We start from the raw sequence: 27,927 nt of genomic DNA, 5'->3' as shown, positions 1-27,927 counted from the left end.
TTTAAAGAACGTTTTTATTGTGTTCTAGATGCTGAGATCACAGATCTCTATAAATTATATCTGAAGAGTAATCAAAACGATGAGTCGAGACGCTCGGGTGAGGTTTCCTCAGACATTGTACCCAATCAAACTTCCTTTGCCAATGATTTCACCAATGTAAAACCACATCAGGACCTCTGTAGCGACCAATCCATTTCTCAGGGCCTCCTGCAAGAGAAACAGATAATGACGAAAATGAAAGAGTACGCATAAAATAAACTTGGACTCAAAGGTAAAAGGGTTTGGGACTAATGTGCACCAGCAGAGAACAGGCTATCCTGCAGACCCTGGTGTAAGGGGGGCCGGGGGTAGGGGGTTGACGCTGGAGACCATGCTGCTTCTCCTAATTTAGGTGTTTATGCATTGCATATATTTCTTCTTTCAAGAAAGGAAGTACCCAGTTTGTGACTCAAATATTCAGACCTTCAATGGCCTGCTCTTTTGACACCTAGGCTTTACTTCACTACTCGTTAGTCTCTACTACACAAAATAATTCCACATTTGAAACTTTACATACAAAAGAGGGAGTAAGAATTGTATAATTTTCATGTAAACATTTCCTTCTAGCATGTAAGTGGGAAAGTAGAGGAACTACAACTACTAGACGAGTAAATAACGAAATGTCAAAAATGCAGAAGAGACTACAGCCCCCTTCAAACACAGGTTACTCTTGCAATTATAAGCTCTGCCAAATCCATTGAAAACCCATATCCCCCAGCTATTCTCAGTAACCTCTGCACCGTCCCTAAATACTCAAAGTCTTTTACTGTTCTTGGTAAATAAATAGACTAACTTCTTGCACAATTTGCAAACTCTGCCATTTCAGGCTGTCTGTCTTCATACTCCCAGCCCATCTGTGAGAAGATGCTATTCTGCCCCATTTCTCTACATACTAATTCCTAGAATACATTAGCACTTCCTTCAGGACACATGACCTGTAATCTCCAAACCCTTCTCCCCGCAAAATTACACCTTAAATTAATGGAATAATACCATTGAGCAGAAGCAGCCTTCAGAGAAGAGGGCCCGTAGAAGGAGGGCCACTAGAACTACAAACACCACATGAAAGACGAGTTTTCAAACTTCAGCAAATAAAAATATGCCCTGTGGTGAAAGGGTGGGGTAAGAGGTTACAGTAATGCGTACCATTCATTTTGTGGCCATCACAAACCCAACACTCAGTTGTTCCATTTTCCTAGTTCCCAAAAAGTTTTTATCAACATCTTCACGATAAAACGGGAATTCAGGCAGATAAAGATTTGAACAGGGGGCCTCCATATTACACACTGAGCTCTGCAACAGTTATTTTATCCATCATATCAATCACTTACTTATTAGTATTGGAACGTCCATGGGTGGAGGAGATGGTGAACAAATTAAGCATCCACTCCCTGTACACCTTTGCAGACTCTCCACAATGATGATTAGTGATTTAAAGGGCTCCCTAAATAGGGGAGTGCAAGAATGGACTCAGTAAGCCTTTTCTTTTGCTGGACATTGATTACAGGGTGGGATTCACTCGGGACAGCAAGACTGATTCTCAGAACCACCAAGATCTGGTTACCTTGACTGTGAGCTGCGAAAGTTTGCCCGACTGGAAGGACTTCACCATCGCCTTCATGCTGTCAATCGCCTTGGGAATCTCCGCTGGAGAAGGTGGTGTCAGCTCCACTTTTGCATAGTACCAGAAGGTGGCCAATCTGGGTTTGGAGTAAGTAACAGCAGCTAGAAGAGAAAACATGAATCTTAACAAGAGCACATCACTTGGGAAACTGGGGTGGGGTTCAAATAAACAAGTTCAGACACTTGTGTGTCCAAAGTACCCAGTCAAACAGCAGATAAACAGCATTCTGAATGGCCACCTGGAGCACAGTGTACTTGAGGCAAGGTCTAATCCCACGGTCAACTGGCAATCATGCATAACTATACGTACCAATGACTCTTCAATGAACACCTGTTGGACAGCAGAGCAAAAAGCGCAAGTAATCGGCTAGGGTCTAACAGGAAAACAAGAGAAGCCCAGAAAAACTATTGGTTTTATATCTAGTTTCCCTTTTTTACCACAATGGGCTATCATTGTTAAATCTCATCTGATAGACTTCTAGCCACAGATACCTTACTTTAGAATATCCCACAAGCATCAGACTGGAACTTTTCAAGCAGCACCCATGCGTGCCAGTAGGTGGCGTCATTAGGTTCACACTGGCAGCGTCTGCACCTGAAGTGACGTGTGAGGTGCCTATGTAGCCCTTAGAGCTGGCGCTGGAACTGGATCAGCGCTGCCTGTGAAACTGTGAGCTTTCCAAGTGCCCGCTCCAGTGCGGTCGCTCTCGGCGGCACAGGCCACATAGTCATACCTGGCTCCGACACAGAGCCAGATGGCCATTTTCTGATGACGACCTGTACCACACCTTTCAAGTCCGAGACAGTGCCTTTTTCCTTTGACCGGCCAGGACAAGGTGATGATTGGGAGGGGCCAGAGGGCCCTTATGGTTAAAATCATCCCATTGATGACAGAGGACAACTGGTGCGAGGAATTGGTGCATACCAGTGCTTTGTAAACTTCAAGAGCCACTGACCTGGTCTCTACCCCTACCACAACTACAGAGGAGGGAGGGTGCATCATTCGCAATGGTGGTGATGTGGGCAGCAGAGGTCTTGAGCCTTTAGTTGCACACAGTGGCAGTCAAGACTAACATCTTGACAAGTGCTTCAGTCAAGAGTCGTCCCTTATGAACCTTTACTTCTATTCAAGGAAGCCCTTTCAGATGTCCTCCTGGGCCCTGGTCCAGGCATGGCACGGGGGCTCCTGTCCACATGACAGTTGCCCAGCGTCATCGCCTTGCTCATGTAGAGCCCAGTTTTCTCACCAAACATCCCACCCCGGGCAGCTTGGTGGTCCAAGCCTTCACCTCCGGAATCAATCATGGCATGTTCCCTACCACTCCACCTGATATGGCACCCAAAAGGCTGGATACTTTTGATAAGAGGATTTTTTCCTTCACCAGTCTAACACTGCGAAGTGAACACTGCATGCTTTTTGGGCTGATACCAACACACCAAGTGCTATATATAGTCTTGGAGGAGGCCCGAGCCAAACTCTCAAGCTATTGCAGACATGCGAGATGTAGCAAAGGTCACCATCAGATGTGGACTTGACATGACTGACTTGCGGAGCAGAGGAATTTAATTGCCGGTGGTACTAAGACTCCAGGCCGACTCCGAATCACTGGCTTTTCGAAAGAGGTAACAGTTTCGCTCATGGATATGCCCTAGGATTGCTCTCGCCTCTTTGGTGAGGAGCCAGATTCAGTGCTGGAGCACTTTAAAGGATAGCATAACTACAGCAAAGCCCTTTGGTCTAAACATGGCCCCATGCTAACCCCAGTATGCCCATCATCCATTCCGTAGCTGCGGCAGGGGGTTACCAACGGTGTCCTTTCCGGCCCAGCCACCAGGCTTTAAGGAGCTGTGAACGTAGTTCTCACAGATTATGTGGGACCACCAGCCAGGTCAGCTCAATCCACCGCCCCTCGGCAGCCACAACCTCCAAACCACTTTAGTTTGCCCTTATACAAGCACCCAGTGGAGGGCAAAATTCACCATTGCATGTCTCACTGGAAGTCTATAACATCAGACAATTGGGGTTTGCAAATTGCGGCCAGTAGTTTGTGACCAGTTGTATGGACCTCTAGTCCTTGGTTCCTCAAAGGAATCCAGCACAAGTTTCCTCCCAGGCTATTCGTCATGCCCAATAGGATCTTAGCTTGGTCTTCAACTTTCCTAATGCGAGCGCTGTTTGAGCCACTGCACAAATGCCACTTTGCTAGTGGCCATAACATCAATCAAGAGGGTTACTAAACTGCAGGAACTTTCTGTGCACCCTCTGTATCCCAACTTTTACCCAGACACGCTGGTTTCAGGACCCGAAATTTCTTTCTCCAGAAGGTTGTGACACCTTTTCATGTAGGGCAAAACATCACGTTGCCTGCCTTCTTTGCTAAAGAAGAGGGTAGACTCTCTTGCCTGGACCCAAAAAGAGCGCTGTCATTCTTCCTGGGATCGCACACAAGAGTTCCAGGTGGATGATCAACTCTTTGTAGGGTATGTTGGGTCCAAAAAAGAGAAGGCCGTGCAGAAACAGACCATCTGATGATGGATAGTGCTCTGAATGAAAATCTGCAACACACTGGCCAAGAAGCAACCCCCTTAGGGTTTGCATGCTTATCCACCAGATCCAAGGCTGTGACCACTGCGTTCGCTTGTCCTGGACATCTTTCAGGCAGCGATTTGGGTGTCATTACTCAGTGCTGCCTGGACGGTCAGGCACGTTGTGATAGGCACATGGCTCATTCGGACCGGCAAAGCCTTTTGATCTAATCCATTTAATTTCGCAGACCCACCTCCAGGAAGGTAGTGCTTGGTTTTCTATTCTAAGGTAAGGAAATCTATATTGGTGACTGTCTAGCTACAGATTCTTCAACCCTCCCATCCTTCCTGCAAGTTTATTCAGTATAGGGTAGGTTAGTCACCCAACCCCAATAGCCTGTGAGGGGAGAGGGAGCCCACGTGAATAAAGGGAGCCGGGCGCCAACATAAAGAAAACGCCCCAGGCTCAGCAGTGAACTAGTGAAGGGTAGGCCAAGCACAGGAGAAATATCACCCAGCACAGATATGTGGATGTACACAAACCAGGGCACAATCCCAGCAAAAGTCAAGAACACGATCCACAGAGAGCAGAAAAAAAGTTCAAACAGTGCCTAAAAAGGTAAGCAAGAGCTTCCTTTGGGAGAAATGAGAAACAGGGCAGCTGCCTCCTAAAGGCGACAGACAAAAGAGCTTTGTGAGCAGAATTTTTTTTTTATACAAAAGGTGTAAGAGTTGATATATTTTATCTTTTAGATAGGCAACTGGGTGCCTGTGAAACATCTCATTTTTTAAGAGCTGGGTGGCGGAAGTGATGAGAAGGTCATGAGAAATAATTGATTCTCCATCCTTACGACCCTTACCCTCTTGATCATCCCTCAACACATGCATTCATACAAAATTGCTGAATTGTCCTTATACTGTACACCTAATGACAATGCTGTTTCCCCTGTAGAGCGTGCCACACAATGTAAGGAGTCAGCCACACAAATAGAGCACCCCAAAATAAAGTAAATAAAAAATATCTGTTCCCCAAGCTGGAGTTGGAATGGCTGTCACGCTGTACCATGTGGTGTGTCTGGATATGGGTAAGTTTGTGTGGGTCACAGAGGCTGAACCGCTGGAGCCCACAGTGGGCCTGGAGAAAGCGCGCCACAGCAATGCTAACATCCGGATAGAAGACAAAATATGGTGGTCCTCCTATCATGGCGAAAGCCGGGGCGATCACTCATGTTGTCTCACAGATGAGAGCGCTCGGCTATTTGCTGCCATATATTACATAAATAACTGCGCATTTCAAAACCAAAAGAAACAAGGTGAGGTGAAAGGCGCGCAGAGATACGCCGTCACCGAAAGGGATTACCAGCCGAAACTGGGTCACTGTGACTCAAGGAGGAATCATACCCGCCACCGTCTGCATCGCATTTCCACTTAACTGTGATCAAAAAAACATAACAAAAAATACAGCACGCACATTCCAATAACTCTGCACTCAGCAGAATGCTGTGGTTGTTTGTGCCCAAATTGCAGGTTCCCATACTACTGCAGCAGTCAGGTATTAATGAGCCTCTTGCCGGGCCGGCTACTTTATTTTGCTAATGTTACTATTACACAATAAGTTATGCGCTCATGCTCGGCGCACGCTAACCACGACGCTGCTGGCGGCCTAATGACGGTCAGGAGCAGCGCAAGGCCACGTGAGGCCACTCCATCCCCCTAGAAGTGGGCCCGGGCAGTGGTAGCGCCGAGAGGCTCCATTTAGGGAGGATAAGTCGAGATTAAAGCACCTGTGGCAGTTGCAGCTTCCACCCTGGCACGTGGGCGGCTTTAGACAGGATTAGGAAAGGATGTAGAGGGAGGCTGTTCCCAGAGAAGGCGGAGTTCGTAGTGGGCATGGAACAAAGACAAAAAAAAAAAAAAAAATGACTGCGCCCGGAGATCCCGCCCACCTTCCCCACCGGCGAAAGCCTGAAGTCCACTCACCAACCAGCCGAAGGGGTGAGAGTAAAGGGCCGAGCCGCACAGACGACACGGGTAAGGCACAGCTGCCCAGCCCTTAGCACGCACCCCTGAAAAATCACGTTCACCACCACTAGCTGCCTCGCGAAAGAAATCCATAGTCCCGGTCCTGACAAAAACAAGCCTCGATCTCGTCTTTATGGGGCCATGTGTTAGAAATACATGACCCCACAAAGATAAGAAAGTGCTTTACGACAGACACAAAGCAGGCCACCGAGTCCGGCTCGGAGGCGAAAGGGCGGCTACAGAAACCCCTCATTTCCAGTGGCAGGCCACCATTTAGCATGAACGGTGATGCCAGCCAATGAAAATGAGGGGCGGGCCTAAAGCCCTCTTCTGAAAGTCCTTGTTAACAATAAATCTCGCGAGCAGCTCATGCGCTGCCACGCGTGACCTAAAAAAAGTTTCCTAAATGTGAGCATATTAGAGAAAAAAAACAATAATCAAAAGGACGGTAAAGTAGCTATTGGGTCGAATAAAAAGAGCACAAGAGTGACAAAGTAAATCAATAGGGGGTGAGCAAGCTTTCAAAGCCATTCCCACCGTAGTTGTTTTAAGATAAATACAAAACTACTTAATCAGGTTCACAAGCACCGCATAATTCTAAAGACAAGAAGGCGTCCCGACACAAGAGTCTAACTCCACCCAATTGAAGGAAGAAGTTGAATTCTGCCCATGTGTACGCAGACCTTTTGTGAAACGTTAACTTCAGTTGCCGACATGACCACTAGACCAGGCTGCTGTTACATAAGCAACATTCTGTGAGAAACTAGATCAGGGGTTTTCCTGCATCGAGGGCAAAGAGTAGGCAGGCCTTCCTCCAGCTGGGCGCGAAACATGTAGAGTTTATACATGCGTATAGCCCCCAATGTCTTGCTAACTCAAAGTCTGCTTGTTTCTTAGTAAAATAACCCAGTTCAACAAATTCCTAACTGATGTGCACTGCAGGTAATGACATTGCTCATTTAGGGACATTTGAATATGTGAAATGTATTATGCTTTCAGGAACAGAACCAAAATTCCGATTTTCTATTATTTCCTATTTAGACTGCAGAAATTCCCTTTAAATCAGCTGATATGAAGGTATTTTGAACGTTATAGTCATGTGTCTAGAACAAGATATAGGCCTTCTGGCACACAATAAAAACACCTTTAATGATACTGTAAAGATTTAGAGGTTCAAACGTGAGCAGACCAAGAAACAGTCTCTTTATTTACGCTGGCAAAGAACGGAACGTGTGAACATTAAAAAAGTGACAGTACCACAGGCTTTGAAACACTAAACTAGGGGGTCTCAAACCTTAGGCTATGCCTAATGTCCATAGAGCCAGAAACTATGGTTTGAACAAAATACTTTGATTAGAGGCGCTATGACAGGGCTGCCATGTGTGTCAGTGAGAGTGTGGTCTTTGGGGATATATGATCATGTGTGCGTATGAATGGGATATATTTGTACTGGTGACTGAACCTGTGTTGTATGTAGTTGCAGCAGCACAGGACATACCTTCCTCCATATGTGAAACTGTTACATTCTGAACACAATCATTTTATTTAAATGGGGGAAATTTAAAGTGCAGAAAATTTTTCATAATATGGATCATTTTTTTTGTACTTTAATTTCCTGTCATTTAAAAAATACATTGATATCTTTTTCTGTTACACTTGTGGCACAATATCTGAGAGCAAGAGGCATCCTGTTTGTAAATGCAACACCTTGAAATGGGAGAAAATTCAAATGGAGAATTAACTTCATTATTAAGTTAACTTAATTTTCTCACATTTACAAGCATTTAGAAACATCATTTTGTTCACAGCTCCAATACGGAGTTGACAAGGCATTCTATGAAAGTTAAATAACACAGTATTTCACCTCTGTGCCTCAGCCTAGGTCATACATCAGTCTGCCCAATGCTCATTATCAGGCCCTGCTGCTATCTGTAGCCTGATAATGTAAAATGAAAACAGCTTTCCCTTAACTTTAAAAAGGAAAGTATGACCTTGTGCTTATTTAAAAACTAACTGAAGACTGTGAGCTCCTCTGAAGGTGTCTAAAAGTTACGGGTAGCTCGCAATCAATCAACTGGGAGATACCTGCACTAAACCTTGAACACTGAAAATGCAATAAAATGACTATTTCCTAATGGTTCTTTGTCCATTAAATTAAGTTAATGTATGATAAAGAGACGTATATGCATTGTATTTTCCAGATAGCTCCTACAGTACTGCACTCGGAGTGAACTGTGCAGGTTAGTACAATCAAAAAGAGAAAACATTACTACTCTTCTAGGGGTTGCTGAAGAATGCCAGTCTTAAGGTAGCCCAGGTTAACTGCTAATCAGAAAAATGGGTAAAAATAACAAAACATACTTTCTGACAGACTGACCCATATGTTGTTCTCGGAGACCCTAAGAAGAACTCTTAAGGGACTGACAGTTGTGCTGCTACATGAGAAGAATGGTCCTATGTACAACAATTTTACTTACCTTTCGCCTATGAACTTGGTGTCTAAGAACTTGTGGCAAGCACACAAAGCTGCCTATGCTACAAGGAAGGCTGGCCAGCTCCTTCTGTCCTAAAAGCTGCATCAAGTCCAGACACAAACTATGAAATGTTTATAAGAGAAACAGTCTCACTTATATGCACTTTGGTGGGAGGGAGAGGATGTGGCGCAGCGGCCAGAGTTGCCGTTCGGTAGCGGGGGAACCAGGTTGGAGTCTTGGCGTCAGCGCAACATCCTGTGATTCTGGGCAAATCACTTAATCTCCCCATGCCTATAGACAGAGCATCAATACCCTCACAGGTGATAAGCTGCACTATATAAATCTACAAAACTTCAGATGTTGCAAGGGCAAAACATAAAACATTAAGTAAATATGGGGGCTATCATAATACCAACTGTACTCAATGTTAGCAATGTTAGCAGGAACTGCTATGTTTAAGCCCTACTCTAAGGCCTAACAAGGTCCGGGGCTTTCATCAGGGATCAGAATACCTCCCTGGTAAATCAGTCAAACAAACAGCTGGCAGAATAATGCCACGTTCTTGTAAATGGGCAGTGTTAATACTTGCCCGTCAGGGGTTGTTGCGGAGAATCACTTGCAATGTTAAACTCACACATGGCAGGTGTAATGTTAAACTCACACATGACATTTGCGCAGATTGAAGACACATTAACTGTGGTTATTAAGGAAGCATGCACATCCCACTGCATGCCAATTTAAAAAGATGTCTATTGCAGACAATCATTAAAAATCACATGGGTATTATATCCTTCTTAGTAACAAAAAACCTGTACTTCTTATCATGACTCCATTCAGCCACACTGGTTGTGTGGGTCTTCTGTTATGGAGCAATATATTAATTACCCTAGTAATCTCATTTTGGTATTTCATGATCATGGCTTATTCGAAGTAAGGAAGTCAACACAACTCCCAGAACGAAGCCAACACCATAACGTATTAAACAAGCATTGGCATAGCCAAAAGGTCTCGCTTTTGGGACCTTATAATTATTTAGTTATGCAGCACAATATCCTTGGTGCAACAACAACTGTTGCATGGCTCAACACATAAGGTCCCAAAGGCAAGACCTATTGGCTATGCCAATGCTTGTTATTCAGGCTATCCTAGGCTCCTTGGTCATAGAAAGGCCTTTTCCTCAGCATGGTATGGATTGATCAGCTAGTGTATTGTACTGTAGTTTCAGTTTTAAAGCGCCTCATATGCCTGTTACGGTCCTGCAGTACGTTTAAATGGATGGGTACATCGCTACTCCATTGGTTTTGTTTGGTTGGAAGAGTGTGTGTGGTGTATAGTGTGCTTTTTATGAGAAGTGCTTGAGGTTGTACGGGATCACAAGAGGAGTGTTCTTATTGTGACACATGGAGCCGAGTTGCTTTTCTTATAAATATCATTCTCGTGTTTGTTTGGTACGGTGTGGGGTCACAGAGGCTGGAGTGGAAAGTGTTTTGGTGTTGTGCATATTCACCAGAGATGCGCTGTTATTTTGTGATGTGTGGCTGCGCTTAATCAAGTAATGGATGAAACAGCGAGGGATTGAGATGCCTATCTTACACACACCATTGCTGGATTTTGTTGGTAGAATGTTGATTCATAGTGTGGTCTACGTAGGAAGTGTTTTGTGGTCTTGCATGGTGACCAGGGTGCTGCTTTTATTGTAGTGCATCTTTCTCATTGATATGCTTTAGCGTGGAGTGCAGTGAAGACAAGCAAGAGGTACAGATAAAGACAGGAAATGGGTCTGATCAGTGCCTCGGTGGTACAGTGGAAGAAGGGCAGGGCAATGGAGTGATCACAGAAGGATCAGGGAAGATCCATCCATTTTAAAGATAAGCCAAAGGCATCACTGCTGTGCCTGGCACAAAGGCTGGAATCCCTACAGAACAAGCATTTGCAATGCAATAGGTCTCGCATTAGGAAAGTTTGAGCTATTGGTACTGTAAATGACACATTTTTTATTAATGTGTTGGTTTTGAAAATAGCGAAATTAATAGCTTTGTCATTTACAATGCCAATAGTTTTAACTTTCGCAAATGTGACACCTATAGCATTTGTAATGCAATATGTGTTGTATTTACGTGACCTACATGTATTGATATTACAAATAAAAATGGCTTTTAATTTTTTTAAGAATACTTAAATAAAAGTTATTGTAATTTATAATGGCAATAGCTTTTGTAAATATTTAACGATTATGTTCATTGTATTTTATTGTGACGGAAATCCAAGAACAGAAGTGAAATATTAACATCTTTTTGTGACATTTGTAATAAAGCTTGAAACATTGAGAGAACATATTTGAACCAGTTGTTGTTGAATGGTTGCACATATTGATGCTGTGGTGGCGCTCAGTGATGTTGTGGTGGTGACGAGTGATGCTGTGGCATTCAGTGATAATGTGGTAGCGCATAGTGATGTTGTGGTGGCCCTGAGTGATGCTGTGGTGGCCCTGAGTGATGCTGTGGTGATGCGCTAGCTAGATAGAGTGAGTGCAATAGATAGAGTAAGTGCGATAGATAGATAGAGGGAGGGCGATAGATAGATAGAGGGAGGGCGATAGATAGAGACAGATAAAGTGAATTTATGTTGCATTGAGTAGAGTGTAAGTATGAGGTGTGCAATTATGTTGCATATAATTATGTGGCACTGAGTGGTATTTGGAGTGTATGTTCCATTGCAGAGTGTGTGAGGGTGCAGAGTGTGTGAGGGTGCAGAGTGTGCGTCAGGGTGCAGAGTGTGCGTCAGGGTGCAGAGTGTGCGTCAGGGTGCAGAGTGTGCGTCAGGGTGCAGAGTGTGCGTCAGGGTGCAGAGTGTGCGTCAGGGTGCAGAGTGTGCGTCAGGGTGCAGAGTGTGCGTCAGGGTGCAGAGTGTGCGTCAGGGTGCAGAGTGTGCGTCAGGGTGCAGAGTGTGCGTCAGGGTGCAGAGTGTGCGTCAGGGTGCAGAGTGTGCGTCAGGGTGCAGAGTGTGCGTCAGGGTGCAGAGTGTGCGTCAGGGTGCAGAGTGTGCGTCAGGGTGCAGAGTGTGCGTCAGGGTGCAGAGTGTGCGTCAGGGTGCAGAGTGTGCGTCAGGGTGCAGAGTGTGCGTCAGGGTGCAGAGTGTGCGTCAGGGTGCAGAGTGTGCGTCAGGGTGCAGTGTGCGTCAGGGTGCAGTGTGCGTCAGGGTGCAGTGTGCGTCAGGGTGCAGTGTGCGTCAGGGTGCAGTGTGCGTCAGGGTGCAGTGTGCGTCAGGGTGCAGTGTGCGTCAGGGTGCAGTGTGCGTCAGGGTGCAGTGTGCGTCAGGGTGCAGAGTGTGCGTCAGGGTGCAGAGTGTGCGTCAGGGTGCAGAGTGTGCGTCAGGGTGCAGAGTGTGCGTCAGGGTGCAGAGTGTGCGTCAGGGTGCAGAGTGTGCGTCAGGGTGCAGAGTGTGCGTCAGGGTGCAGAGTGTGCGTCAGGGTGCAGTGTGCGTCAGGGTGCAGTGTGCGTCAGGGTGCAGTGTGCGTCAGGGTGCAGTGTGCGTCAGGGTGCAGTGTGCGTCAGGGTGCAGTGTGCGTCAGGGTGCAGTGTGCGTCAGGGTGCAGTGTGCGTCAGGGTGCAGTGTGCGTCAGGGTGCAGTGTGCGTCAGGGTGCAGTGTGCGTCAGGGTGCAGTGTGCGTCAGGGTGCAGTGTGCGTCAGGGTGCAGTGTGCGTCAGGGTGCAGTGTGCGTCAGGGTGCAGTGTGCGTCAGGGTGCAGTGTGCGTCAGGGTGCAGTGTGCGTCAGGGTGCAGTGTGCGTCAGGGTGCAGTGTGCGTCAGGGTGCAGTGTGCGTCAGGGTGCAGTGTGCGTCAGGGTGCAGTGTGCGTCAGGGTGCAGTGTGCGTCAGGGTGCAGTGTGCGTCAGGGTGCAGTGTGCGTCAGGGTGCAGTGTGCGTCAGGGTGCAGTGTGCGTCAGGGTGCAGTGTGCGTCAGGGTGCAGTGTGCGTCAGGGTGCAGTGTGCGTCAGGGTGCAGTGTGCGTCAGGGTGCAGTGTGCGTCAGGGTGCAGTGTGCGTCAGGGTGCAGTGTGCGTCAGGGTGCAGTGTGCGTCAGGGTGCAGTGTGCGTGTTCGGGTGCAGTGTGCGTGTTCGGGTGCAGTGTGCGTGTTCGGGTGCAGTGTGCGTGTTCGGGTGCAGTGTGTGTGTGCGGGTGCAGTGTGTGTGTGCGGGTGCAGTGTGTGTGTGCGGGTGCAGTGTGTGTGTGTGAGGGTGCGGGGTGTGAGGGTGCGGGGTGTGAGGGTGCGGGGTGTGAGGGTGCGGGGTGTGAGGGTGCGGGGTGTGAGGGTGCGGGGTGTGAGGGTGCGGGGTGTGAGGGTGCGGTGTGTGAGGGTGCGGTGTGTGAGGGTGTGGCATGTGAGGGGGTAGTGTGTTTGAGGGTGCAGTGTGTGTGAGGGTGCAGTGTGTATGGGCGCGTTGTGTGAGGGTGCGGTGTGTGTGTGGGTACGGTGTGTGTGTGGGTGCAGTGTGTGAGGGTGCGGTGTGTGTGAGGGTGCGGTGTGTGTGGGGGGGGGCGGTGTGTGAGGGTGCGGTGTGTGAGGGTGCAGTGTGTGAGGGTGCAGTGTGTGTGAGGGTGTGGTGTGAGGGTACAGTGTGTGTGAGGGTGCAGTGTGTGTGAGGGTGCAGTGTGGCTATAGACATGATCTATCAGCCATAAACAGGACCAGGCAGCTGTGCTCAGATCTTAAAGGGAGCAAACTTTCCAATGAATGAAGAAAATAACAAATAAGCTGTGTGTGAGGGTGCGGTGTGTGTGAGGGTGCATAGTGTGTGAGGGCGCAGAGTGTGTGAGGGCGCAGAGTGTGTGAGGGCGCAGAGTGTGAGGGTGCAGTGTGTGTGAGGGTGCAGTGTGTGTGAGGGTGCAGTGTGTGTGAGGGTGCAGTGTGTGTGAGGGTGCAGTGTGTGTGAGGGTGCAGTGTGTGTGAGGGTGCAGTGTGTGTGAGGGTGCAGTGTGTGTGAGGGTGCAGTGTGTGAGGGTGCAGTGTGTGTGAGGGTGCAGTGTGTGTGAGGGTGCAGTGTGTGTGAGGGTGCGGTGTGAGGGTGCAGTGTGTGAGGGTGCAGTGTGTGTGAGGGTACAGTGTGTGTGAGGGTGCAGTGTGTGTGAGGGTACAGTGTGTGTGAGGGTGCAGTGTGTGTGAGGGTGCAGTGTGTGTGAGGGTGCAGTGTGGCTATAGACATGATCTATCAGCCATAAACAGGACCAGGCAGCTGTGCTCAGATCTTAAAGGGAGCAAACTTTCCAATGAATGAAGAAAATAACAAATAAGCTGTGTGTGAGGGTGCAGTGTGTGTGAGGGTGCATAGTGTGTGAGGGCGCAGAGTGTGTGAGGGCGCAGAGTGTGTGAGGGCGCAGAGTGTGTGAGGGCGCAGAGTGTGAGGGTGCAGTGTGTGTGCAGTGTGTGAGGGTGCAGTGTGTGTGAGGGTGCAGTGTGTGTGAGGGTGCAGTGTGTGTGAGGGTGCAGTGTGTGTGAGGGTGCAGTGTGTGTGAGGGTGCAGTGTGTGTGAGGGTGCAGTGTGTGTGAGGGTGCAGTGTATGTGAGGGTGCAGTGTGTGTGAGGGTGCAGTGTGAGGGTGCAGTGTGTGTGAGGGTGCAGTGTGGCTATAGACATGATCTATCAGCCATAAACAGGACCAGGCAGCTTTAAGAGGATCTTAAAGGGAGCAAACTTTCCAATGAATGAAGAAAATAACAAATAAGCTGTGTGTGAGGGTGCAGTGTGTGTGAGGGCGCAGAGTGTGTGAGGGCGCAGAGTGTGTGAGGGCGCAGAGTGTGTGAGGGCGCAGAGTGTGTGAGGGCGCAGAGTGTGTGAGGGCGCAGAGTGTGTGAGGGCGCAGAGTGTGTGAGGGCGCAGAGTGTGTGAGGGCGCAGAGTGTGTGAGGGCGCAGAGTGTGTGAGGGCGCAGAGTGTGTGAGGGCGCAGAGTGTGTGAGGGCGCAGAGTGTGTGAGGGCGCAGTGTGTGTGGGTGCGGTGTGTGTGGGCGCGGTGTGTGTGGGTGCGGTGTGTGTGGGTGCGGTGTGTGTGGGTGCGGTGTGTGTGGGTGCGGTGTGTGGGTGCGGTGTGTGTGGGTGCGGTGTGTGTGTGTGCGGTGTGTGAGTGTTCAATGTGTGTGAGGGTGCGGTGTGTAAGGGTGCGGTATGTAAGGCTGCGGTGTGTGAAGGTGCAGTGTGTGTGTGAGGGTGCAGTTTGTGCGTGAAGGAATAGTGTGCGCGAGGGTGCGGTGTGTGAGGGTGCAGTGTGTGTGAGGGTGCAGTGTGTGTAAGGTTGCGGTGTGTAAGTCTGCGGTGTGTGAGGGTGCGGTGTGTGAGGGTGCGGTGTGTGTGAGGGTGCAGTGTGGCTACAGACATAATCTATTAGCCATAAACAGGACCAGGCAGCTGTGTTCAGATCTTAAAGGGAGTCAACTTTCTAATAAATGAAGAAAATAACAGATAAGCTGTGTGTGAGGGTGCAGAGTGTGTGAGGGTGCAGAGTGTGTGTGTGTGAGGGTGCAGAGTATGTGTGTGGGTGCGGTGTGTGTGTGGGTGCGGTGTGTGTGGGTACAGTGTGTGCGGTGTGGGTGGGTGTGGGTGCGGTGTGTGAGGGTGCAGTGTGTGTGTGTGAGGGTGCGGTTTGTGTGAGGGTGCGGTTTGTGTGAGGGTGCGGTGTGTGTGAGGGTGCGGTGTGTGTGAGGTTGTGGTGTGTGAGGGTGCGGTGTGTGAAGGTGCGGTGTGTGAGGGTGCTGTGTGTGACAGCCTGAATGAGAGGCGACCTACAAGGATTTGTATCTCCAAATCTTCTCACAGCTGCTCCACTGTACACATGCTCATTACTTCGATTTTACCATTCAAATTAAACAGTTTGCATAGTGCTCTATAAGGACATCCTGATGCATGGTTTCCCACAACCAATTGTTCACTTTGTACCTTTCATTAATCTCCTGGGCTGGTATGGTCCGTGTTTTCTCTCAGGTGGAGGGGGAAGCTGTTGTGCCGTTCAATATTCATAAAAACGTATTTATTTCACAATTCTGTGACCCCTTTAATATATTTTGCACCATTAATATTATTTGTTGTTGGTTTCAGGACCATAAGCCGCGATTACTGCGAGGCTCCAGAGGTTGATATCTTCCTGCAAAATCTCTAAAACATTTTAAACTAAGGCCTGTGCTTACAACCAAAATCCTAATTAATATGCTTGTTTAACTTCAGCCTGGCTTATAGCAAGTAGATCTTACGAGCTCGCGCCCCGAAAGCAAGTGGCTGGAGTGAATAATCATTTGAGTGCATTAAACCAATTTGCCACAAGATGTCGCTAGAGCAAGCGTTATGCACAAGGGTCTCAGTCGGTTGAAAATTCATGCTGCAATGGCGAGCACATAAAGTGAGCATGTGAAGGGCTAATTTAGGATATGTCTGCACCAGCGTTTTGGGCTGGTTGGTGTCTAGCTTTGCATCAGCGTGCAAACAGTGAGCTGTGATGCTGCCAGAAATGGGGGCGGGATCAGTGAGCTAGAGGTGGTGGGGGTAAAAGACGTGGCAAAAATACGTTTTTAAGTCTTTCAACTTCAATTAACTACTTATAACGCACACCTTAAATTAACAAGTCAAAACGAAACCTAAGAGCCGCGCGCGTGAGCTTCTACCATAGACAGCTCACGTCCCGCGGCTCTTAGGTTTCGGTTTCCAAGGCGCATGGCAGAGTCGCGCTCGCACACATTCACAGCAAACAGCCAGCAGCAAAAGCGCGCCCACGAGGCCAAATCCAAGTCGGAAAATGCGCGCCTCCGACTCGTGTCCCCATATATGTATACTAAAGTATACATGGAGGTCCATCGCTACGCTCGACCTAAAAAGCACAAGGGGATTGCGGCCTAGCATCAAAGAAGGGGTGTGTGATTAGCTTTGTTAAGCCAGGGCCCTCAGACCCAAAGGTCGGGTGGGTGATGGAATAATCGGACAGTCACAGCTGGTTTCGCCAACAACCCCCTAGGAATCACACTGTAAACTGTGTTAGCCTTTCCCTGCACACACTGGGTTGCTGATTTTCGTTTTAATTACACTGTAGCTGGCAGTGGCTACTCTGTGTCTTCAGTGAGCCCAACGTGCAATGAGGCCTAACGGCATAGGAATGTTGGAGTACAAAGAGTAGAACTCATTTACATCCTCTTGCACGCCTTTGTGAATTATCCCAAAAGCATCTAAAATGGGAGTGCAATTGAAATATTAAGGGATATTCATATACCTTCCATACAAATAGAAAGAACGGTGTCCTCGTTAAACTTTTAATTATCTCCTTCGACGCTCATGACGAGCTCAGCTCGTCATGGTGTACACCTCAATACACTCATGACGAGCTGAGCTCGTCATGAACAATGGGAATCAATATAACTCAGCACAGGAGGAAAATAACACTAGCATCGATGGTGTTAAAGGACGTTGAACAATTCACAAAGTCATGTAAAGGAGCGTGAAAAAGGGGTTTCCAATCTTAAGCGACCTGGTTGTATGTACAGTGGCATGAGTAGGACATGTGTGGTGTATAAAGTGCACGTGCAGTGTGTGAGTATGTAGCAAGTTGTAGGTTGAGGTATGCACAATGCATGAGAGTGGTGTGTGCTCAAGATGAACTACGGACACAATTCATGAAGAGTGTGAGCAAGCCAATTCTTCGTATGTGTAGTGCGTGAGTGGCAGGTTAGTGCGCAAATGATCCAAAGCATAGCACGCTTTGTACTCATCACATCCGGCCGTGACCACCAGTAGGATTGCCTCCTTACAATACGGCACAGTGGCTCTCATTAGCAGTGTCCTCAATGCATCACGGGTTATGTAGTCCTTACTTTCTCAGACAGGAGCCTCAAGCTCTGTATGGATAGGTGAGAGGTAGGGCGTGGCTGGTGAGAAATCTATTTCCTCACCCTGGGAACTAAAGCTGCGCTCGGGTGTTTGGATGTGAGAGATAGCTTAAGAAGTCTGAGGCACTATCAGGTGTTTTCCTTTCTCACCGCTCTCAGCCTGATATCTCTGTTCATAGTAAACAGAATTAGTAATGTCCTGGGTGTAGGAGAGTAGGGTCTGCAATCCTATGATCACCCAGATTTTTTGCTTTTGTTTCACTGGTTTACGACTTTCTCTGGCTGTGGGCCTGCTAATCAGACCCACAGCCTTGCTGTTCTCTCACTAAATTGACACGTGTACCTTAGGTGCATTATCCAACAGGTACTGGGCCACCTTATCAGACCCTGTAACTCAGGGCATAGGTGTACCCAGGGCCTACCAGGGGCTGAAGCATGTATTATGCCACCCCTGGATGGCCATCTAAATCTGACAACTGGCTGCACGACAGCTGGGGCAAGGTGGTGTAATCACCCTTTGCTGTAGATATAGTATACCTATATCTAACCCTAAAATGGACACACAGATTCCTATCAGTCACTCCTATGGCAGGCCTTGACAATCCTGAAGGCAGAGTGCTTGGAATCGTGTGAGATGGTGCTCTGGCATGAGCTGAACCCGTTTGCAGCTTGCGGAACCAAGTCCTAATAGCTGTTCCATGATAACGCATACCATATACTCTTAAGTGCATTATAATCCTCGCGGTTAAATGCTATCTTTGGTATCGCTTTATCAAAACATGTTGAGTAAGGTGTCATACGAATTGGAATACTAACCCCTCGCCAATTCTGGCGACGGGGTTAGCATTCCACCCTTCTAGAGGGACAGGACATGTATGTAACTGTGAACCCCGGTTAGAGTTAACTGAAGCCTCAGCTCCACAAAATGGATGCTGTCACCACAGACACGAGTCTGACCCCCTGCAGCTGAGAGTCCTTCCAGCGAGGGGAGCTTGGACAAAGGGTTTCCTGTCAGGGGTGGTGCTAGCACCATCCCAGACAGGGTATGGTGTATACTGGGTAGGCAGGGCTTTACAGGAAGGTGACCGCAAGTGGCACCCCGGTGCTCACTACGCATCTGCCGGCTAGAACCAGTTCCAGGGGCACACCAGTCCCTGGCCTGGGGAAAGTCCGGCATGAGAGACGGGTGTAACCACCCCCCTTCCTGGTCCCACCCCTAGGGCAGGACCTAGTCGCGTACCCACCCCTTTCTTTAGGATAAAGGCAGGAGTGGGGACCCTTCCAAATTAGATCATCTTTGAATCAAGAAACGACTTTCTACGAAAGGAACTCTCGACTTCTTCTCAAGATTTCTCCCTTGTGACTAAGGAGTAGTCACCCTGCACCCGCAGGCACCATTTAAGAACACTGCGGTTTGCTGCACGTCCTTCCTCCGGAATCCGACCGACCAGCATGACGAGACCTGGCTTCCCTGGCACCTCTGACCTCTACCTACCTCTACAGCTAAGCTGAGAACTGTAGGTGTGACGAGACCTCGAGAGACCGGCCATCATCAGAACTGCACGACTTCTATCCAGCACGACTGCCGAGGGATCCTCTGGTGAGTGCTTTGGGGTCCGAGAGCCCCGACCCTGAGCAGCTCCAGCACCGAAGTCCAGCCTCCCAGCATCCACGAGATCTGCGTGGGGCCCTTCTGCTTTTTGCTGCTCACCGCGTTGTCTGGCTACTAGCCCGCTGGCTTGTGGCCTTCCCGACGACGGCAACACTACTGGTCTGGTTGCTCCAGACTGGCCCTTGCTCCCTTCCAAAAGAGGAGCACCCCGGACCCTCCTGGTCCACTCCAGACGCCATTTTAGGTCCACCGCGTGGGCTTGAATTTGCCAAGACTTGTTGCCCCAATCCGGGGTCCAGCGACGTCGACAGCATCAACCATCGTGGGACAGCTCGCCCCTCCATCCTGGTCGCCGACAACGCCTCCTGGTCCGTGAGACTGCAGAGCCCAGCGTCGCCCACTGACCTGGTCGAGGTGACTTCGCCCGGTGCCATCCTGGTGCCCACACAATCACTGGCTAGTGATTAAGAACTTGGTCCCCTCTGCTTTCGGGGGCCTTCCATCTTCGATCCAGGCTTGGATCCACCGAACAATCTTCACTGGTCGCCTGCCAGCAACTCCTTCTTTCAGGCTCCTGGTTCGTCAACGAGCATTCCCGACGTCGTTTCAGACCTATGCAGCCGCAGCCCCATGGCTAGGTAACTTCGGCATTTCGGTGCCCCAGCATAGCCTCACTATCCAAGGGTCCAGATCCACTTTAGTTTTCAACCTACCTATTCGGGTTCGCCCGAGAACACTAACTTTGCTTTTACTAGCCTCCATAGACTTTGTCCCGCGTGAGGGCACACTCTGCACCCGAGTCCCCTGGGCCTCCTACTAGTAATCTGAAGGTTCAGTAACGTAGTCCTAGCGATTCCCAAGCCTATTAGTCCAGTACTTACCTGCTAGTAATTTCGCATTCCACTTTCATAGTATATGGTTTTTCGTGCCCCTCGGGCATTTGTGTAAATTGTGCAACTTAAAGTATTTTCGTAAGAGTTTTGTTGTGTGCTTAGTACCCTGTCCTCATAAAGAGTACAGGGCTGTTGTGATCTAAATAAATACACTGTTTATTTTCATAACACTTGTGTGGTGTCCTTTCACTTGGTGTTCAAGGGGTATATGTGATGGTATAACAGCTGGCTTAACACGCCCTCTAGAGTTTAGCCCGAAGACTGCTCGTATCCATGCTACTAGGATAGCTGGTCTATAAGGTTGACTTACAACCAATCACCATAAGGGTTGTTTGGACTGATATATAATGTTCACTATTCTAGTGAGCACTTTGTATCAGGCCAACTTCTCACATTGGGGACCTGGATGTGGAGAGCTAGCACAGGAACTGGGGAAGTACCTGTAGGCTCCCTTTCGTCCCCTGTCCCGGAACAGCCTGGTGTTTGATTTATATCCATGCACAAATCTGGCAGTTTATCAAAAAAATGCTGGTATCCGAAAAATGTGCACTAGAGAAAGCAAACTATCATCTCCCAGATGGAAGGCATGCCCCAGCAGCCCTCACCAGCTGGAAGCCTTTGAAATGCCATTTGCGTAAATATCACAGTTCCTGTGCCCTATGCGACCCTGCCTCTTTAAATATGCAAATGAGGCATTGATATGCGGGACAATGGCGATCTGTTAATCCTCACACAAAGGGTGCAAATTGCTGAATGTGACACAAAAAGGTGCCTGAAGAGAAGTGTTAGCTGAGCAAGCAGGCCTCAAGCAGTCACTGCATGAGCCAAGGCAAAGCCCTCTGCCATGAGCTGGTCCGCTGACCCTCGGGGTAGCCGTAGGCAACACTTCAGAGATTAGAAATCCCCAGTCAGAGGCGCTCACACATTTCAATTTGAGGAAAGGCATGTGGTCCAATTGCTGAATTTGGAACCCGGAGACCTTGATTCTAAGCCTAGTTGTAAAACTTAATCAAGAGTCGTCTGACTAGGAAAATCACTATATCTAAACAAATACATATGGCAAATATGTAAAACAAGCACTGGCTGCGCAACCGTAAAAGTAACGCAGCCACAAAAGTGATTACGAGGACGTGGTCTGTGGTGGGGGAGGGGCAGAGCGAGGCGCGCTGTAAGGGTGCAGAGAGGCAGAGCGAGGCGCGCAGGAGAGCGAGAGGAAAGCCAGATGGCTCCTCTGCTCATGCCTGTGCGCGTAACTGCATGCAGAAAGCCACACAAAGAGCTGTGGTAGGACTTTTAAAAGCCCTAACTGTCTCGCAGAGCAGCGCATGAGCTGGCTCAGGCGAGACCTTGTCTCCTTTCTGGTGAAGAATTGGCTTGGTAGTTTAGTCTGCCCTGTTCCCATGATGCACTGGGCCAGGGACAGACTGATTTGCATATAGCCAGGTTCTGAGCTGGGATGGGGCAGTGAGATAAATAACGGTGATGGATCAAGCCCTGATCTTTGGACTAGGTAAGAGTGGTCTGCTTAACTCAGACACTCTGTTCATCTCCACCCCTTTTTCTAAATCGTTTTTGGCCACTATAGGTGTGGCAGGGTATACTCAGACATGAGTCCCTTTCTCACTGCTCCATCAGGATTCAAGCAAGCCGGGCCGAAGAAGGCTGAAATGCCAGAAACCGGTCCCCGGTAGCTTGTCTCCTTTCTGGTGAAGAATTGGCTTGGTAGTTTAGTCTGCCCTGTTCCCATGATGCACTGGGCCAGGGACAGACTGATTTGCATATAGCCAGGTTCTGAGCTGGGATGGGGCAGTGAGATAAATAACGGTGATGGATCAAGCCCTGATCTTTGGACTGGGTAAGAGTGGTCTGCTTAACTCAGACACTCTGTTCATCACCACCCCTTTTTCTAAATCGTCAGGCGAGACCTAAACATATATTTAGAATAGATTTTCTGAGTAACACACAAATAATATAGTAATGGCGCGGGGGTGCGTGCTGCAATACTCACCCAAATTTATTGAGTGTTCAAGAACCTCAAGAGCGAGGGTGGGGCTCCCTATAGTCACACACCGTCAGCAAAGTTAGTGGAAAGAAAGTAAAGCTGCAGATATTAGAGCAGGAGTTCCAGTAAAGATCTTACCATGTAGATTTGCGAGCGGACTGGCAGAGTTTGGTCGTACCACTTACTTCGTCAAGGGAACAGCCCCGGCAATTAAGCTCAACTGTCCTCCGTGTCTCCAGGCTTTCGATGAGAAGGTGCCGGGAGGCACCAGTGTTTAAGTAGCAGCATTGGTCGGTAAACGCTGGTCTGTTCCGCACCACGTGATCAGCGTGACCAGCATTTTAACTAACGCTCGACTACAAAGAAACCAATGGCTTGATGGGAAAGGAAGTTAGATGTTTAAGGGGCTCCGAATGGAACTCAAACAGAGGAATTATTTTGCAGGACAACTTTTTTTAAAACAGAGTGATGTTTAACAGTGTGGACTATTTGCGGTGTTAATAATTATCTTGGTTATTATGATAGTGAGGATAGCTGATATGGGGGTGCTATGTGGGCATCTAGACACCACCAAAAGGCCTCACAATTTCTTAGTTACCATTGGTTTTAAACGAAATGCTAAGAGCGTGGCTTAAGGAACTACAGGATGCGGATAAGTTATGTCACACGAACAATGTGGTCATAAGTAAAATACATCCTATAAGAATATTGGGAGAAATATGTACCTACATGGTCCCCGTTGGGTAGAACCCTACATAGGTGTGTTCTATTATATTAAACTAGATACACTGATATTCAGAAGAGGTGTACTCAGGTTGAAATACTGCTAGTGAAAGATTCCCTACTCAGCCTGACAGTCTTTTTATTCAGTATTGCATAGAGATAGAGATATGGGTCTCTCGGGGCTTACGATGGTTAGTATCTCAGTTGTCCCCATGGAATTTTGTCATTTATTTCTGATTTAGGTGTCTCTAGCTTATACGCCCAGTGTTGTTCCTTGGTCAGTATTTTCTTTGCTATGAACCTGACATTTATTGTCCATTCTTTCTATTATCGTCCATTTCACATCCATGTCAAAATGTCCTTTCTCCAGGAAGTGTGTTAATTTTGTGAAGGTTCTCTAGCACCATATAGTGCTCCTGTGTTCATTGATTCTGATTTAGATTTTTCCTGCTGTCATCCCTATATACCGAAGGTTACAGGGGCACATGATAGTGTAGATTACGTTATTGCTACTGCAATTTGTATGTTGTCTTTGTTCCCATGGGGTAGGGAGTCCCAAGTCGATGTACTTAGATTGTTTGGTAAGTGCACATACTGTATATGAGCCACAGGGATAATGCCCCATGACACGCGGTTGGTTCCAAAGAGTCCGTTGCTGTTCAGGTTCTCATGTAACTATGAACCAACAAGTCCCTGATGCTCTGATTTTTTCTAAAGGAGAAAAGTGGGGGCTTGTAGGTAAGTTTGTTTGACGTAAGGATTTTCCAGTTTTTTTCCATTATTTCCTTGACTGTGTTGGAACAGGAATTCTATGTAGTAACACATATCAGAGAGTCGGTCTCTGGCTTTACATTGGTGTCAAGTAATGCTGCTCAGGTGTGTTCCGTGCTCTTTTCTGCGCTTGTTTACTGATCTTTGTGGGGTATTCCTTTTCAGATATTTTTAGTGAGCTTTTTTGATTGCTCCTTGAAGTTTCGTAGGTCTGAACAGTTTCTCCTGATGCGGAGGAACTGTCCTATCAGGAGATTTTCTCTTAGTGACCGTGGGTGGGCACTGTTGAAATGCAATAAGCTATTGTGGTCAGTTGTTCCAAATATGCTCTTCTTCAAACCAGCTCATGTAAAGACAAGCTATACTCTGGGCAAATGTACTGGCTATATAAGTCCCATGCTGTTGTAGGTATAGTTGCTCTTCAAACTGGAAGAAGTTCTACGTTAAGGCAATATGAGCTCATGTCATAAACCAGAGAATTAGGGCTTGCCAGGGCCAGTCTTCATTTTGTAAGAGTCCCCCAATAACATGTAGGCTCTGTTCTTGAGGGGTGCTCGTGTAGAGAGCTTCTATATCTAAGCATATCATGGTCTGTGTGTTAGGGTCAAAATCCATTTCATGGAGGAGGTTCAAAAAATGTTTAGGGCCTTTGATATATGGCCCAATCTTGGTGGGCAAAGGAAGCAGTCAGTGTCCTGGGATAATGGATCCAAAAGTGAACCAATCACAGATCAGTTCCTGTGTGCGCAAGCAGTCCTGTTCTTTTGTGTTGATCCAGCCGAGATGAGAATACATTTAAAACTGATGTTTTTAATCAAATTGTAACATAACTGTACCTGCTCTAAGCCCTCGCCCACTTTCCTAACTCTGTAATACTCTATAAAAAGGATAAGTCCTGTGCACAGCACAATACCAATGTAAATCACACAAGTCACCACCCTCAACCAATAACGCCCCTGAATAAATCGGTTGTTACTACCAATGAGATGCCATTCTTAAGTATTTCAGTTCATAATCGAAACCAATTTCTCCCAATATTGCTAGAGTATATGAACCAAAGCAACAATCTTCTATCTGCATTCCCAGCCCATGGACCTGACTAAGGACTCCCTAACCATCCATGGCCATCAACCACCCAAATGTCTTCTATTCAGTTCATGGTCTCAAACAATGGACTTCCTAGTACTAACTTAGTTCTGAGTAAAGCCAATAATGTATTTCTGCTGCCACTGTCATGAACCCACAAAATACCTTTCTCTGCACCACCACACTTAGTGGTTCCTTGTTTCCCATCAGTCCTGGGCCTTCAAGTCTACAGATCTTCCTAGTCCATGGGCTTAAATAATGTCCTTCACTTATTCTAGCTGAGTAAATTAACACAACCTAGAACTCCCTCTCTTCACCCATGAATTCAACTTACATTCTCTTTTTTAGCCCCAAACAGGGGCCTCTTAATGCAGCAATCCATAGATGAAAGAATCCCTACTTTAAGTCCAGTTCTTGGTCACCACTAACGATCTTCCTTATTTCATACAGGCCCAAGGATCCATCTAGTAGCCTCTCATGTGATGCTCGAGTCTATGGATATAACCTACTGGAGAAGGTTTAAATGAAGACAAACACCAAGTGCATATTCTCAGCACGTCTTTCATTCATACATTTGGGTCTAATTGCAGATCTTCACGTTCTTAATTAGAAATCCTTTAGGTACTAGTCCACGAAGCTGCACTGAGGACAACGATTCAGAAAAGGGGGTCCAGAAAAGGGGGTGGTGATGAACAGAGTGTCTGAATTAAGCAGACCACTCTTACCCAGTCCAAAGATCAGGGCTTGATCCATCACCGTTATTTATCTCACTGCACCATCCCAGCTCAGAACCTGGCTATGTGCAAATCAGTCTGTCCCTGGCCCAGTGCATCATGGGAACAGGGCAGACTAAACTACCAAGCCAATTCTTCACCAGAAAGGAGACAAGCTACCGGGGAACGGTTTCTGGCATTTCAGCCGTCTTCGGACCGGCTTGCTTGAATCCTGATGGTGCAGTGAGAAAGGGACTCATGTCTGAGTATACCCTGCCACACCTATAGTGGCCAAAAACGATTCAGAAAAGGGGGTGGTGATGAACAGAATAAGAATTGGCTTGGTAGTTTGGTTTGCCCTGTTCCCATCATGCACTGGGACAGGAACAGACTAATTTGCATGTAGCCAGGTTCTGAGCTGGGATGGTGCAATGAGATAAATAACGGTGATGGATCAAGCCCTGATCTTTGGACTGGGTAAGAGTGGTCTGCTTAATTCAAAGACTTTGTTCATCACCACCCCCTTTTCTGAATCGTTTTTGGCCACTATAGGTGTGGCAGGGTATACTCAGACATGAGTCCCTTTCTCACTGCACCATCAGGATTCAAGCAAGCCGGGCCGAAGACGGCTGAAATGCCAGAAACCGGTCCCCGGTAGCTTGTCTCCTTTCTGGTGAAGAATTGGCTTGGTAGTTTGGTCTGCCCTGTTCCCATGATGCACTGGGCCAGGGACAGACTGATTTGCATATAGCCAGGTTCTGAGCTGGGATGGTGCAATGAGATAAATAACGGTGATGGATCAAGCCCTGATCTTTGGACTGGGTAAGAGTGGTCTGCTTAATTCAGACACTCTGTTCATCACCACCCCCTTTTCTGAATCAGCACTGAGGACAACGCCAGTGCTGCAGCTCTGCCCGCCGAGCCACAGACGTGCACCTCTTTTACAACTCAAATAAGCTTCCAATAGCGAGACATAGCACCCAGTCAGGCTGCTGATGGTTGGCCACTGGGCAGCTAGCTGTGAGCAGCAAATACAAGGACCATTGGCGTCCTTGAAAAGCTGACCGGGAGGAGGGGGGTGGCTCACGGCACCAATCACCCATATGCAGAACCATGTCAAACCTGCAAAAAAGGTGATAACCTTAGTTACTACCCTTGCACTCCCTACAGCACAGATCCAACCAACGACTTCCTTTGTGTCCACCCACTACATAGATCCAAACAATGTCCTTTTCTATGCGGTCTTAGTCAATTGGTCTGGGACAAGGAACCTGCCCTGCAATATATAACACATAAAAAAACAGTGGGTGAAATTAAATTACACGGGCTAATTTAGTGTTACGCTTGTTAGGCCAAATGACTTAAATTACACCAATAAAATTACATGCTGTTCGTGCAAAAAGTTTCACGTTTGCGCATAGGAATAATACCGACGGCCAAAACGTAAGCGTCTTACCCGCACCACTTATGTTTTTCGTGCTTTTTTTTTTTTACCGCAAATTGTGTTATTATGTCAAATTGACAAAGTTCGCTTTTGGAGCTAAAATATAGCGCTAAATGTGAGGTTTGCATTATGCAGCACAACCTACAATAATTTTCGCAAGATTTAACGTAATCATACAAAATAAAGTTTAGCAAATTTCACACACCCCTAAGAATAACATCCCTTAGAATTTTATGGACAAAAACCAATGACACGCGTGCCCCGTCCAAAGCTAATGAGCTAGAGCCCAATCTAGGTCAATGGAGTAACATACTTGTCCTCCAGCACTCACACCTACATGCCCATGGGCACTCGCAATCCATAGATGAAAAAAAATAAACAAGACCCCAGCAGAGTACAAAAAGCACACATCCACACCCTCAAATTACAACATTGTTTTTATTTTAAAGTACTATACGCAAAAATGATTACCCAACTCATACATGCCAACATTTTAGGACAGGGGCGTGGGAGATTTAAAATAAAAAATAGGGAGAATGAAAATTCCCCTTTGACTTCTATTGTAGAAAATGCAATTTCATGCGGGAGACAGCTAAAATAAAGCCATTTTTGGCCTGAAAATCGGTAGTCTCCCGCCTGAATAGGGTTTATTTGCATATATGCCAATTTATGAGTAATCATATAATCGATTTATATAGGATGCCCCCTGAGGTAGCCCAGTAATCGGGCGGTCACACACATGAATGTCTGAAAAGAGTAAATAAGGGGCAAGGTCACCAGCTCTACACCCCCTTGTTTCCCCCGAAACCTTCTTCTCTAGCTCTTACCGCCCACCAGCTGTGGTCCACGAGTAGTCACGGTCTTGAGGAGTCTCTGAGCTGCCTGTGCCATGGCTGCGGGAGAGGTGACCGTGAAGGAACAGGCGAGACGAGAGGAAAGAACGTCTACAGGTCAAAGAGCGGGGCTGAGGTGGGGTAGAGCGTCAGCGGAACCAGAGAGAGGAGAACGCGAGAAAAAAGCGTCACGCACCAGCGAAAGGGAAATTAGAAGACAGAGCGTCCGCAGTACCAACGAGAGTGAAATTAGAAGACAGGGCGCCGCGCTGGAGAGGTTGAGAGTGAGGGCTTCCGAGTTTTGACGG

The 27,927-nt window shown here is 47.7% G+C and overlaps 1 protein-coding gene across 1 annotated transcript; it reads right to left on the bottom strand.

The window, feature by feature from the left end:
* ATP5MG (ATP synthase membrane subunit g) lies at window positions 1-27,927 on the bottom strand. Its single transcript, XM_086956703.1, has 3 exons — window positions 27,614-27,927; window positions 1,604-1,764; window positions 1-207 (listed from the first exon to the last, which is right to left on the bottom strand). Exons 1-3 carry the CDS (start codon window positions 27,675-27,677, stop codon window positions 109-111), a joined length of 324 nt encoding a protein of 107 aa, XP_086812829.1. The 5' UTR covers window positions 27,678-27,927; the 3' UTR covers window positions 1-108.

Source organism: Lissotriton vulgaris, chromosome 2_1 (assembly GCF_964263255.1).
Source record: "Lissotriton vulgaris chromosome 2_1, aLisVul1.2, whole genome shotgun sequence".
NCBI lineage: Eukaryota > Metazoa > Chordata > Amphibia > Caudata > Salamandridae > Lissotriton > Lissotriton vulgaris.
Note: the sequence above shows the minus strand (reverse complement) of the source record. Positions and strands in the feature narration are given on the sequence as shown.